Source organism: Phalacrocorax aristotelis, chromosome 1, assembly GCF_949628215.1.
Source record: "Phalacrocorax aristotelis chromosome 1, bGulAri2.1, whole genome shotgun sequence".
Taxonomy (NCBI): domain Eukaryota; kingdom Metazoa; phylum Chordata; class Aves; order Suliformes; family Phalacrocoracidae; genus Phalacrocorax; species Phalacrocorax aristotelis.
This window is the reverse complement of record NC_134276.1, coordinates 147,283,708-147,298,859: the sequence shown is the minus strand read 5'-3', so window position 1 is coordinate 147,298,859 and position 15,152 is coordinate 147,283,708. Positions and strand designations below refer to the sequence as shown.

At 38.4% G+C, this 15,152-nt stretch overlaps 1 protein-coding gene across 2 annotated transcripts in view; it reads left to right on the top strand.

Annotated features, from left to right (window-relative positions):
- Window positions 1-15,152, top strand: part of PIK3C2G (phosphatidylinositol-4-phosphate 3-kinase catalytic subunit type 2 gamma) — a 226,893-nt gene that overhangs the window by 205,630 nt on the left and 6,111 nt on the right. For both annotated transcript variants that reach the window (XM_075114763.1, XM_075114773.1), the window contains one exon: window positions 14,519-14,644. In XM_075114763.1, coding sequence (XP_074970864.1) covers window positions 14,519-14,644 — 126 coding nt within the window. The remainder of the gene's footprint in view (window positions 1-14,518; window positions 14,645-15,152) is intronic.

Genomic DNA, 15,152 nt, shown 5'->3' with positions numbered 1-15,152 from the left:
TTCAGACACTTGTCTTTTGTTTCCTGTGTGCTACCTCAACAGGTGAGATCAGCCTCTGCTGACAGGTCCAGTTTACACAAACTTTAGCTTCAGGATATAGTTTAAGACCCTCTTTATTTTTTCTATTGTGCATTTTAAAGCTAAATTACTTTGACAAACTTCTGGTAAAGTTGTAGTCGGTGGAAGAGGCATATTTAAGTAATCGCCACACTGATGATGTCACTGTGAGTTCAGGCAGGTGATGTGGAGATGCACACAGAGCTACAGATGTTGGAAATAGTCTTTCTCATTGTTTCCATCGTATTTAGTGTATAGGCTCCTGACAATGTTCTTTAACTTAGAAAGTTCCAGCCATTTCATTAAATGAAAATAAATTACAGGGTAGTTAGCTGTGTATAGCAAAAATAAAATCCAGGGTTCAGTTCAATTTGTTATGGAAAGGGACAATGCAACTTTAAGTTATTGTCTGGCTTTTGAAAATAGGTGACTTAAATCAGTTTGCAGAGTTTGCAGAGAAGTTGTAGGAGTCCAATTCAGTAAGACTAGCAATGATTCATGACCTGAAATAAGATCATTGTTTTAGCAGCCTCACTTAGGAAACTGTGTTTTTAAACGCTGGGCTTCTGATTCCTTCCTTCCATCTGGCCATTGCCGCCTGATCTGTAATGTGAAATAGTAGTGCTTTGGGGTACTGTAATACTGGACTGCTGTCAGGCTAGTTGCCTATAACAGAAAGGTTCTTTATCCCATTAATAATCTCCTCAGCTTTCCAGTCATATAGATCAATCTCTGACACACTTTCTTTTCTTTTTCTTTCCTTTGCTTTTTTTTCTCCTGTTGAGCTGAACAGGGATTTTAAAAGTATGCAAAGACCATATCTTATTCAAGACATATTAAAGCTATTTCAGGTATATTCAGTCTTTTGCAGAGTCTCACTGATTATATTTTAGTGGTTCATCTGTGCAGAGATTACTTTGCTATCTTGTTTTATTTCATAATTTATAGTAAATAATTTTTGTGCTGCTCTTCCCGATTTAATTTATTTCTTTATAGAGATTTTATGATGTGTTCAGATGTGAAAATAATTGTAGTAGGCCAAATTAATCCCAAATGTAGCTTCAGAGAACTTACAGGAATTGTGATAGAGACTTTTGATCCATGTAAATAAATTTTATTTACTATTTCTGTGGGTTTACTTCTAGGAGTTTTAATAGGAGATCTAGATTCTGCTGTGCACGTCCTATACCAATATACAACACACGAGGGAATCCCTAAGAAGGAGGTGTTTTATAGCGTCACATAGGTTTTTTAAAGGACAAAGTCAAAATAGTGCAATGCTATAGCTTTGCAGGTTTTTTTCATGAAGCTAACCCCATCTTGTGGGATGTCATAGATGAAAAAAACTCTAGAGCAGTTGCGAGAGCATTGGTCTGGTGCAGACCTGCCAGAGGACCGTCTTATGTGGGTACATGAGTGGATTCCACAGTGCAGGTACTTCTGATCTGATGCATCTGCATGTGCCAAATTTGCTTCAGATGTACAAGTCAGTCATCCCTAGATCTGCTTCAGAATGTCCTCTCATCAACATTTCAAAGCTGGTCCTGCTTGAAGAAAACTCTATCAAAAATGCTTTAAAACCAACAATGGAGAAGAACAGCCTTACAGATTTTGCAACTGGAAAGGACCATTAATCTAATCTAACCTTGTGTAAAGCACAAGTTATATTTTCTCACTGAGAAAATACTTGGCTCTAGACCACCGATGCAGATGGAGAAGCTGTTTCAACAGAGAGACGTAAGAGTGGTTGCAAATGTTTTTCTGCTGTTTAAGACTGTGGGTGCACAATGAAGACAAGTTCTGTTAAATAGATACTTATAAGATACTAACAATGTTTCAGTCTCAAGATTTTCCACAGCAATTCATAGTTTTATTTGAATACTGAGATTCTGTAAGTCAGGTGATTCACATCAGACGCACTGCTTCTACTTATGATTTGAATGGCATCACTATGACTGCTGAGGGAAAAAACTTTAAATCCAATTTTCAAAGACACAAAAGCCATGATGCTAATAAAATGGAATTTTCCAAATATGCATAGTATATAATTCTACTTATACATATATATTATTTGTATTATACATATGTATACATATATTTCTATATACAATATACATATAATTTTAAGACTTTTGGGGTGTTACTTGCTCCACTCAAATGCAGAAAATGCAACACTTTATGCATAGGCAGTATGGGCGATATTGCCTTAATAAAGTGAAGCTGGACTCGAAGGAAACTTTTGTGGAGGGATGAAAACTGGAGAGGTTGTATGGAGAGATCTCTGAGTCATGGAGGATGTGGCAGCAGGAGGGGATGAAACAGGGCAGGTTTATTCTACAAACACAATACCTGGCAAAGTGCACTAAGTGATTTTAGAAGGAAGATACAGGAGCCCTGGGGAAGGTTTGTTTTGGCCTGTAAAAGGACCTGTTAGCTAAGACTAGAAACAGTCCAGTTGTGCCAGCACAATACCTGAAAAATAGGAGCAGGCAGGAATAGAAGCACAGGGGGAGTGCTAGGAAGAAAGCTGGAAAGTCTACCTTAAAAACGTAGGCTCCTAGATCTGCATAGAAACTGTGGAGATAGATTTATGAAAATTGAAAGACACACAGGTTTTGAACTTGAAATGCTCAGGGCCTGTTCCAGACAGTGTCGGACTGTATTAACCAACACAAAGAATGGGAGATATCAAGACCATACCAGACCTTACACAGAGCAAACTGTGGGCTAGCTTAGTACTGCACAGCCAGAAACAGCAAGGCAACCTCCTGCTGCACTGCTGGGCTTGCTTCTCTATTCAAAAAGACACCAGAGGCAAAAGAAATAGCCATTTCTGAAGTTCAGAAAAGGTTGGCTAATATATCTCTTTTCCTGCTTCACAGAGAACCAGAAGGGAACAGTGGTTCAGCATTGGCTCAGAAGGAAGTCTGCTTTGTCTGCCGACTTCATTGCCATGACTTCAGGCATGCCCTGTTTTTCTAGATAAGCAGCTAAACTTTCGATCCTCTCTGCTAAACATTTTTGCCCATTACTTCTTGTGGACAGATTAGCTCCTCAGGGGCAGTGGGGAGGAGAAACAAAGCCAACTTATCCTGAGCCTCATGCCAATAAATGTAAAATGTTACTAGAATTCAGGAAAGTGTGTGTGGGTGATGAATTCAGAACCAATTTTACAGGGGAAAATTTGCTGGAAGAAAAATAAACTCCTACAGTACTTTCCAAAACTACTTCCAGCTTTCCTTTTATCAAAGCTTGAAGCTGTCATGTACCACTCTTGGTGATTAGTGATTCTGGGATAGCTGATATGTGGGCGATGAATTAGTAATCAGCTTTAGGCTTACACAGACATCCAGCCTCTTTCCATTTCATGTCCTACACCATCCGGGTAGAAATTTCTTCCAAAAATATTTGTGAGACGTGGTGGTTTAAATGCTTTGGGAAGAAAGGTGAGAACCAAGTTTTCCCTAAATCACAGCGATGAAATTTATTTCTAAGCCTGCAGGTTCAGGGCTGTAGGGAAGTTCCCACGTACAGTACAGGTAGATGCTCCACTGCCTTTGCTGGGCTTTGGCTCTAGCTTGAGGTGGGTAAGGGGTGGGGATTTTTGTTCAGTCTTAGTTGGTTCCCATTGTTCCTCTCATGGGCCCACTAAATTTTATACTTTATGAATATCATTATATAGATTTACATGGAAAATATATTACCTGCCAGCAGTGCGATGCCTGCCAATTAAATAAAAAGCCACATTATCCTTTCAGAATATTATGAATGTATCCTGCTTTCTTTACTGCAGCCCATGGATCAGCCAACAGGGATCGGGAAGAAGTTGCATAGGCAGGCCGAGCCTGGCCAGTCACCCAGGGATGGAAAACAAGCGGAAAAAATTCTCTTTGAGCTGAACAGGAGTTATTCAGAAAGTATTGGTGACAGAATGAAATCAGCAGTTTGGCTGATGGAGGGAGGTAACACATTCAGATGGAGTCCTCTCTAGACTGGCACAGAAAAAGAAAATAAGAAGCCATTAGAAGAAAGTTCTTGTACTAAATCTAGCTTATAAAGAAGTTGGATTTCGTCTTATATTCATAGAAAATGCTTTTACTTTAAAAATGAATGCAAATTAGTTAGACTATGTTCTCTTTTTGGACTGAAAATTAGCTGAACACCTATAAACAAAGGGTGCTACTACTCAGCAGTAGTTTAAATTGGGAAGAGATGAGGTCTGTTCTTGTGCACAGGGATTACTGTTGGATTCCAACATATTTGTTATAAAGGTATTTGACAAATATGTTGTACAGAAAGTTGTGTTATTATTTCTTGTTAAACCCTTTAATCTGTCACAGTCACAATACTGCCTCAGCTCTAAATTCTAACTGCTGATTTTTAAATAAGTAATTCCTTACATAGCTGATACGAGCTAAATTAGGAAAAAAAACCACCCAACAACAAAAAGTGAGCTCTGTTTAATAATATGAGTGATCCGGGAGATGAAGGTGAACATAAATTAAATTTGCCACTGGTTGCAAATGAAGAAAACATTAAAAATTATAGTGGAGACAGAGCAAGATCAAGAGAATAAAAGTAATTTCCAGAACCCTACAACCAGCTTGGACAAATGAGAAGTATTTCCTCAGGGAGGTATAGATCTATATTCCACAGTAATGTGAAGATAAAACAAGCAAATGGTGAGACAGGAGGTTGCTGTGAGAGATGCCAATGAGAAAGGCCAGATCCTGGTGTCATGGTGCAGAAAGAAAGTAGTTCATCTTTATAAGGCTTTGATAGTAAAATATTTCTCTCAGGATGTTTTGGGGTTTTTTTAGAACTAGAATACAAGTTCAAAGAACAGTTAGTAGTGTTTCTTGGGAGTGATTGATTCTTCAGGAGTGATTTGTCGTTATTAAAACCTGACTTAGTTAAGAACAGACTAACAAGGACACAAGTTAATTGTGCAAATATTTAAGGGAGAAGACAGCAAGGTTCAAGAGGACTTATTTAGGATATTGAGCAAGAGTGTAAGTAGAAGTAATGAGAGGTAACTAAGGAGCAGAAATTCCATGCATCATTTAATGAAATGCTTTCTTACAAAGGAAGATGGCAGGCTGTAGAATAATCTAAAGAAAAGTAGAGGGAGCTCTGTACAGTTTCAGAAATTAAAAATAGACTGGATCAGGCATATACAGATTCTTTTAACTAGTTAAGAAATTGAGAAGAAAAATAGTGCAGGGTGAAGACACAGATAACAGTGTCACTATTTCTTTATGCATTTTTATATTCACTTGTTATCTGTACCTAGGCAAGGAGAGAAAAGAATATGTATGTGACAAAAAAAAAAATAGAAAGAGAACAACAGCTTTTGCTTGTGTTTCTTTTCTCCAAGGCTAATTTTCTTTGATGCCCTCTAACAGGCAGCAATGGTGTTAATCTTGAGTGATTTCAAAAGGAAAGTGAAATGGGGATGTTGTCTTAAGTATTTGTTAACCCCTGTGCTTTATTAAAGAGAGAAGAAAATCTGGGATCTATGTTTCTAAGGGTCCAAACTAGATCAGTCTTATCTCAGCCAGTGTCATAGACTCTGTGGCTAATTATCCATCTGAAAATTAAATGTTCCAAACACAACAGTCATACAGGACTGAAAGCAATGGAATTTATCTTCTTTACAGGCTTGGTGGTAATTCTGGAATAAAAGCTTCAGAGATCTGTTTATGATGTCTCCTCTCTGTGTTTATGCCCTGCACCAACATTGCTTATTCATAGAATAATATAATTTGAAATCATGTCTGAACCTTGATTTCTTTCATCTATGCAAAAAAGCAGAGTTTAAATGACTTAAAGATAGGAATACAGCATGTGGTTCAGGAATCTAGAACATGTCACCTCCTTCTCTTTCAGAGAAAATACTTCTATGCGAGCCTTGCTCAAATCTTTTACTGTAAGTTGTACATGTAATACATTCGCACTTCTGGTTATACAGTCACCTCCTTTCATATTATTTTTGCAGCTTTGGTGACATTTTTATACTCACATGGTGTTATGTGGAGCACCCAGTAATCTAGTCCCGAGCACTGGTGAAGTATTTAGAGCAGTGTCAGAGCTCAGGAGTGAGACTGAGGGACGCAAGCCATTCTAAGACATCTTTTTCTTTTTTGTTAATTCAGAAACAACAAACACACACAAAGCTGTATCATTACTTGCTGGAGCTAAATTCTAGCCCTCCTTGTCTGCTACTGCCGACGGTCAGTAAAAGGCATGAGCCTGTTCTACCTGACAGTTATAGTCACGTAGTTGTACAGACTCTTCCCCATTTCATTTGGGATTGTGTCTATCCTAATATACAACTCTTGCTGGATCACCAAGACAATAAATTACTCTTTTTAAACAGGGTGTCAGAGCTACAGTTCCTTTCCTCCTTTTTTCTGAAAGTGTTCAATTCTGGATTCAGAGCTCTGTAGGAGTAAAGGCTTGAAAGGGAAACCCTTATGACCTTCTGGGTATCACAGGCCAGCTTTCATATTATTTGCTTCATTGTAAGCAGAATTAGATGGGCTTTTCTCTCAAATGACTGAAGCAGATCAGAAGCATTTTACATAGTTCTTAGGAAGCCCCAAATCTTCTGGGATCCAGCCTGTTTCCCAGAACTGTCTTTCTCCTTACAAGAAAAAAAAAACTGGTTTTATTAAATATTTAACAAATAATACTTGTTCATTAAAAAAAAATGCCACTGTCTGTGTGTCTTGGTCTAACTGGAATGGGATTCAGTTTGCAGCTAAGATACATACATATATAGTGTGATGGAATTTAGCTGCCTGATCATGGCTGTTTTGAGTCCCACAAAGTAACTGCCTTGACCTCCAGTGACCACTCCAGAATGCTGCCAGTTTCCCATAAAGCCTGTCATATTTCCAATTCCTTATACACCTTTTGTCATCTGAGGTGACATGAGGCAGCAGTATTTTAGAAACTGGATCTTAGTTTAGATGCCTAAGCTCCCATTTTGATCAGTGGAGACTTAAGTCCCAGTTCATTTTCCTAAACTTATAGGAGATGACCAGATATGTCCCATCTGGCCTCCAGCTGCCACTGCAGAAGAGGAGGGCCTAATACAAGGCTTGTGGCATTTCTGAGGGTTTATGCAGATAGCTTAAGCATCTTACATGTCTCAGATGGTGCCAGACAACAATGTGTGGGCAATTTAACCAAGCCAAGCTAGGAGATGTCCACACTATGGTAAGCTGAATCTCTTTCTGGCTTCCCTCCTTGACAGCATTACAGACATCTGCTTAGACTTTACTGGGAACTTACATACCTACCTCACATATACACCGGGATAAGTTAACACCTTGACGTTTTTGCCCAGAACTGTTGTGTTTGTTGCAGTGTGTTAGCTGTGAAGCTTCCCTCCTGTCTCCGTGACTGAGGGTTAGTTTTTCCCATCTGACAGCCAGGAGACCTTGAAGAGTGTTGGCTGGCTCAGTTTAGAGATTTTGTGATTCGGAACAGCTCTAGACCCTATTTTTGCCAGCATAGTTCTCCCCATTAGGAATGCAGTATACCGTCTTTTATTAACAGCTAGGCTGCACAAGTCCTTGCTCCTCTACTACAAAGCCAAACCAATAAACATGCACCTTTCGTTTCGCCAAAATGTCGTATTTCATTTGGAGACAAAGGGCTGGAATAAACTACAGCGACAAAAGCACTGCTTTCATTAATTGTCAACACCCACTGTTTGCCCATTTGGTACACTGACAAGCTACGCGCAGAACAGGAAGGTTGATGAGGATGTTGAAGGGATTCGACTGCACAAAGTGCACAAGCTATTTTGGGAGATTCAAGTCAATAACATAAATGGAGCAACTCTGCATTTTTATCATAATAAATAACAAAGCCATGCAGAGGCTTGCTCCACTGATACCACTGACACCACCGACACTACCAGATTTCTGAAAGGTAGAAAATGCTGGCCCAAAAATTGCTTTCCAGAACTTCCATGAAACAAAATTTATGTTGCTCTGAAACAACATATCTTTTTATTTCCCTGAATTAAATTCAGATAAACTTAATTTCTTTTTTTGTTGCTTTGCTGGTGACCTCCTTTCTAGAGACCTCTGACACAGTGTGTCTTCTCTGTTTATGTACATACCTGGATGCGTGCACGAGATAGGAAAGAAGATAGGAATAGGAATTAAGTTGCTCACAGAGGGGGAAAAATTGGGATCAGAAAATATAATAAAATAAAACTTCTCTTGCAGAGAAGCAGTTAAACGCTTTCAAATTTTAGGTGAAAAAAGCAGTTAGTTAGGAAAAAAACCCTTATTTGTGCAGTCACTTTTGTCCGTTTGCTTTTCTGTTTTGTCTTGCCAATAGCAGACAGTGCAGGATGCGCCATAGTGATATAGTGGATTATCTTATTTTGTAATTTTTGCTTAATTACTGCAAATGTGATTTTTATTTTTAATTTTCTTTGAAGTAATTTGAAAATATTTTGTGGCAGGAAAGCTAACAGTTTAGTAGCAGAGTGTAATAGAAGTGTTCAGTGCTTTAGGGTCTGCAGAGCTCAAAGGAAAACGAGGAAGGGTCTTCCATTCTATGTTAGGATTTATGAAGTAACAATGCAAACACCCGTTCACACAGCAATCGCGTTTGTCCTGAAGGTTTATATATCTTATTAACCTGTTTCTGAAGGAACCTCTTGCTTGGTAAGATCATTGTCTTAGCGCTGATTATTTTCTCAGCTCTTTAAATATAGAAATAGCCAGAGGATGTTATCTTTTTCTACGGCAGAGGCTGTATTTGTTAATTAAGCTGCAGCTTACAAAGACAGGGTTTAGCCTTTTTGTGCTAAGTTACGCAGGGACTCAGGGAAAGTGAAAGACACTGTAGCAGCAGTGATGGCTTTTCCACATTTCTTACTAGTTTTAATTTAGTCAAGAGGCAGCTAGTAATTTTTACAGGTTACTGGGGTGCAAGGCTGATTTCTTCTGTGGAATTTTTTCTAATCCTCCTTTATTGGATAATAGTCAAACCTGCCTCATGTCTACACTTAATATATAAACATTTTGCTTTGTAGCTGTGAAGGTTTTTTCTAACCACTTGCTATAGTGATATGTTATTTAAAGATGTAAGGATATCTCAATATTAAACGTTAAGGAATATTTTGTAGTCCTGTCCTCAATATGTAGTAGATAAAGTCTTGTGGCAGGGCATGTAAGAAAAAATACACAAGAGGAAGGTAAAGGATAGGAAAACTGAGAGCTACAGGACAAAGAGAATTTATTATTTTATTTTAATTTGGGGGCAGTAGCTGTAATGAGAGCCTTGCTAAAGCCTGGGTTTTGTTTTTTTCATTGAAGAAGGGGAAGAAAGCAACTGAGATTTGAAAATGTCCAGGAAATTAATTTTGGGGAAGAAAGAAAGTTATTTATAGAGGAGGAAAGGCAGTATTAGTTAATGCAACTTACCTTTGATCATTTTTTTTGTCAAGATGGTTGAAAATGAAAAATGGGAAAAAGAGAACAGCAGCTGGAACTATCAAATATTCGGGAGCCATCAATCTGTTTCACCCTAGGACAAAAGGTGGAAAAATATCTGCATGTCTAACACTAGGAGAAACAGATGACGTGATTTAAATTTGAGGCAATAGTCACATAAAAGGAAAATTTGATGTCACTTAGGAAGAGGTGAGTTTTAAAAAGCTTTACAAGAAATTATGCCTAAAGTGCATTTTATAAGAATTATAAAACTTTCCTTAAAATTCTTATGGGTAAGGCCCAATATTCTTATTGGCTGCTAAACTGAATAGTTTAATATATTGCAGATTCTGAAGTAGTTAGGCCGTTCGTGACGCTAACAACAAATCCATCCTTATGGAGAGTTGTGGATGGTTAGCAATGATCAAGGGAGAAAAGTCATTAGGATAATGTAATCCTTGTGGAAAAATTAATTTAATTTCATCCATTATTTCCCAGCTACAGCTAGTATATTTAAAATTAAATTACACAGGACATGACATAACCTATCTGCATGGGTTTCTGTAAGTAAATATCAATACTTTTTTGGCTTTGGAAAGTAAAATTGGAGTGAAAAATGGAACACAGCCATAACAGATTCATGTCTGTATTAGTTTTTCAGTATTGAATTACAGATGTAGAGAGAAGTAAATCCAGAGTATTATTTCCTCTCCGTCACTCTTCCTCATTCTTAAATATTTTCATCACCTTCTGCCTGACTTTAAAAGGAAATAACGTTTCAAAAATAAACTGATGTTTTAAACATATATACAGGCAGTTGTAACTGAGTTCCTTAAAAACATCAGTCATTATCAAGGTTAAGTACGTAGGTCATTCTCTGAGAAATATTGTTCAGTCGTGGCTTGTTTGTATTTGAAGAAAGCACACGGAGTCATTTTCTAAATTCAACTAACACTTTTTTTATTGGCAGATCAAAATCACTGGGGTTTTTTGGCTATAGGCATAGCAAGGAGAGCTATGGCATTTCTGTTGGGAACTTGGTTTTATACCTTTCCAGCCTTACGGACTTTTGTAGCTTGAACTTATATACAAGTATACACAATCAAAGATTTCAGATAGTAATTTAAATTGGAAGTAACTTCTTGCAAGGGAAGTAAGCTTCCTTTATTTTTGGATTAATTAAATTACTACAGAATTAAACATAGATAGAAAAAAGTCTAAAACTTTGGGTTTTTTCTATTTGCTTGATCACAGGTACATTCAAGCTTTAAACATTTTGGACAGTAGTTAAAGTGCAAAATGACATTCCCAAGGTACCCTTTGATTTTCCTTCTGGCCTGGACTATGGACAGAAGTCATTGATTTTTGATCCATTAATAATAAGAAAAAGGGCGTTTCCTGGTTTTCAGAATTACTCATAAATATGCTAGAAACGTTACTCTGCATTCATAAAGGACCCAACAGAGCAGATATTCTTTGGTGCAGATGAGACTGGCATTTAGGTCAGATGTTCTTTATGTTCACCTAAGTTTATAAATGTGTCAATGCAGTCTGAGTCGAAAGCCTGAGAAAGGACTAGTTTGCCCAAAAGCTTGGGATATTTGCAGGCCACATCAGTTGTCTTAATAAAACAGTTTACTTCAAATTTCACCTACTTAGGATTTAAAAGATATTTCTGCCATGTTAATTCCACTCTTCTTTTCGTACTGTGATTGTCAAACTGCCAAGATCCTTCTTTGTCCCTAGTAGGGAGGGTTTAGAAAAGTCCAGCCCCTTCTGTGGCCATTGCAGGTCTTGTCTCAAGAAATGCTTCAGAGAAGCAGGCTCTTCACAAGAAAAGATTCAGCTATTGCCCAATCAAAAGTGAATCCAGCACAAACTCATCATACGAGCTACCCAGACTCTGCTCCTGTAAAGCCGTGGCTGATTTATGCCTGCTGCTCCTCAGTAGTTTTGAATGATGAGCTTGTAGTGGGATAGAGGCGTTTTAACATTTGGAGGCCCTCATTAGATGTTTTGTGTCATATTGGGAGGCAGGGAAGGGCAGCTGAGAAGTGGAAGGTGTGATCTGGCTTTTGAAGAGAGCTCAGCTGAAGCTTTTTGATTGCTTGGTGGCATAACAGTGACACTGCAGATGGAAAATAAGGACAGTTGTGGGATTTGGAGTGTCCTGTTTGCCTTTCCACAGTAAAGGGAGATGAAGTGGGAAAATATTATCTGTAAAGCAGGGGGGAAAGAAACCAATACCCGACAACCAGAACTAAGCTCTCTAGTTGGAATTCAGGTGGCTGCAGTTTAAATTACCTCTAACAGTCTGGCTGCTGATTGCTACTATTCATGAAAAGTGGCTTTGTTTTAGTTCTGAAAGATCCCAGAGCAACTGCTTTGCCCTGAGTGTTCTTCTCTGAATTGCTAAAATACTCTTTTTTTTAATTTTCTCTCTTGACCCTCTCGTCCCACTCACCTCTTTCAACATATATCTAGCTACATACAAAGGGATACCGAGGAAGTAGTTTTCTGTCTGTGTTTCATATGGCCAAAGGCCTACTGCAAAGTGCCTTCCTTAGATTTTGGGAGGAGTCAGCTCTTGGAGGAGGGTTAGTTGGCTGAAGGCTAGATAATGTGCCAGCGTTGCTAGCAGGGTACAAGGAGCAGCTCAAAGGCATAGTGACAATTTTTGTCTGACTTTTTCTCGATTCACTGCATGCGCTTCTGGATTCCCTGGTCCTGACAAGGCAATCAGCTTGGATTCTTTCCCTGGCAGGTGAATGTCAGACTGAGCGTGTTTCAAATGCAAACGATGCTGCCCTGATCTGTGCCTTTGCTGCCCTGAGGTGTGCAGTGGGGAACAGCACTTGTTACTGCTTGTGACTCAAAGGGGAGCAGAACCCCACGGATGCAGCTGTCCTCTCTGTTACCTTTGCAGCCCATTACCTGCCATCTGGGCTCCTCAGCCCGGTGCCCTTTGCAGCCACTGCTGGCCTCCACTTTTAAAATTAGCTGTGACATGGTCCCCAGTTAGGTAATACACTGCTGGGATGATTTATAAAGCCTGACGTTTTACAGGACTCTCCCTGTACTGTATTTCCATGTTTGAGATAGTGAAGATTGTTGTGCTGGCCTCAGCAGTTGAGCTGATATGGTTGGTTTTTTTAACCATACTCCCTTTTTTGTCTGAAACAACTAAAATCTCTTGGCCTTCGAGTTACAGTCATGCTTTTCTATTCATTGAGAAGAGCTTGATTACAGTTAGGATCCTGGTTGCTTGGACTGGTATTTAAGGCTACATTTCTTTCTCCTTCTTGATTTTTAAGATACGTGTAATTTTACTGTTATCTGTAATCCTTGATTGAAGTTCTAGTATAGTCCTAGATCAATAGAGACAGGCTTTCAAACAGACAGTGCAAATTATAAATCCTACATTAACAACATGGTATTCTGTCCTAGGAAAATACCCATTAGTTTCACTGCCACTTAATAGCATTCTTATTTTGGCTGTTGAGTCCCATCTATCTGAATCCCGTGTATATTTTAAAGCAGATATACTTTGGGGAGCTTAGCAATAGTAACATTAAGTGTTCACATAGTGCTGACAATACATAATGATTTGAGTAGTGCATCCTTTGATGCTGTATAGTGTTAATGATCGCAATCATAAGCTTTGCAGTTGACCACATCATTTGCCTTGAAGGATCATTTCAGATAACAAAACCTAGAGATTTGTTGTGAAGGAACTGGTTGCTCACACACACAAGCACTGTTTTCCTTCCCAATAGAGCAGTTATTTATTGCTAGGCCACCAGCGGTTTCTCCTATCACAAGGATGTGTTGTTGATAATGCCTGTAGAAAGCCCCATATTTCTAGACACATACTGTGAATAATCAAAATCTGAGAAATTACTTTACTCTAGCTAGGTAAAATTACAATGGAAAATATAAATGCAGCTGCCTAGGTAATGCTCTGGCTTCATCGGTTCCAGACATTTTGAGATCTTTTCTTTTTGCCTGCATTTTCATTTCCATCCTGTCACAAGGTAAACTTGCTGCTTAAAATGCTGATAATACGATTAAATTACTGATATTCTGATATGCCCCATTTTGTGCTTTCTGATTGTATACTGTGTTACCAACACAAAGGTTTCTGCTTAATGATAAGGTAAGCACTAAGTGACATATGCTGGCAAGATACCTATTCCATAGTTTTTCTTGATTATGTTTCTCGTGTGTTCTTTTAAAGCGTCTCATACCGCCAATGTGTTTTCTAAGTAACTGTAATGTAGCTTTAGGATTAACCTTACAGGTGTTGAGACGTAAACAAAAAACTCTCCACCCACCAGCATTAGCTTATGACTGAGCCTGGTTAATAGATTGGCTGTGATCTCAGGTAGCTACCATAAAGTGGAATATCTGGAATATCGTTAAATAATCTGAACTGGAAAATTAAAGAGTTTGCAGCTGTGTGATGGGAGAGATCGGAAAGACTGTTATTTTAAGAATCTTCTCCTGCCCATATTGCTGCAGGAAATGGTCCTAGCTCTTCTATAGAAATATGCTTTATGGAACAGCCTTAGAAACAAGCAAGTCTCCCCAGTACCAGCACTGTTACTTAGGGGTTAAAATCAATAGGAGCTTACTGGCGAGAATCCAGTTTCTATGCATTGCTCTGGAAAATGGAAGGGCTAGATGCTGTATCGGATTAAGCTGAGTTAAAGTAGATTGAGGCTTAAAGTTTTTTTCCATCAGAACGTAAATTATTAAAGATAGGCAATTTTACCTTGTTCTGGTATTATTTCATTTCTATTTTACTGATTCAATATTAAGCTGAATTCTAAGAATTCCTGTTGTTTACTGCACTAGCACTCCAATTTAGCCAAGAGAATACAGAGAATGTAACATGTTTCTGTGTCTGCTGAAAGTCCAGATTTCATTTGGTACTTTTTGTTTGCTTTCATTGCTAGAACATGAGCATTCATATTTATGACCATTTTGTTTTTCAGTGCCTCCCAGATGGCTCTGCCCCATGTGCACACGCTGAATTTTATCTTCTGCCATACCCTTATGAGGTCAGCCGAAGGAAAACACGAACAGCTCCAAAAAGCTTTGACCCTACTTACAATGAAATTGTGAGTACCATTCACTTTCTTCCACCATTTCTTACTTGTTTGATTTTCTTTGCCCATTCTTGAAACAAAATAACAGTACATCCTTTAGAGCTGTTACCATGAGTATGATCAAAAAGAAGGAGCATATCGTAAGTGGAACAACAAATGGGGGCAATCTTCTGCTTTGCATCTTTCTCAGAAGTAAAACAATCTCTTCATATCTCTTTCTTCAGGAAAGCAGCTGGATTATTCACACTGCTCTATCTTACACCATAACCACAGTTACACGTTAGCCAAATGAAACCAACCATCATTGCACCAAAATCTAGGCTCTTTTGAATGCAGATTTGTACAATATCATCAAAAGCACTAATTGAATGGCTGCTGTTATTCAAATCCACACTTGAAAGTAGACAACAAAATTGGTTGTCACTGTCCTAAATGATAACAAATAGCCCAGGTTTTTTTACGTCAAAATGCTAGCAGTTCACAGCCACGCATAATTATTTCACACGCCAGTGAAGTGCTC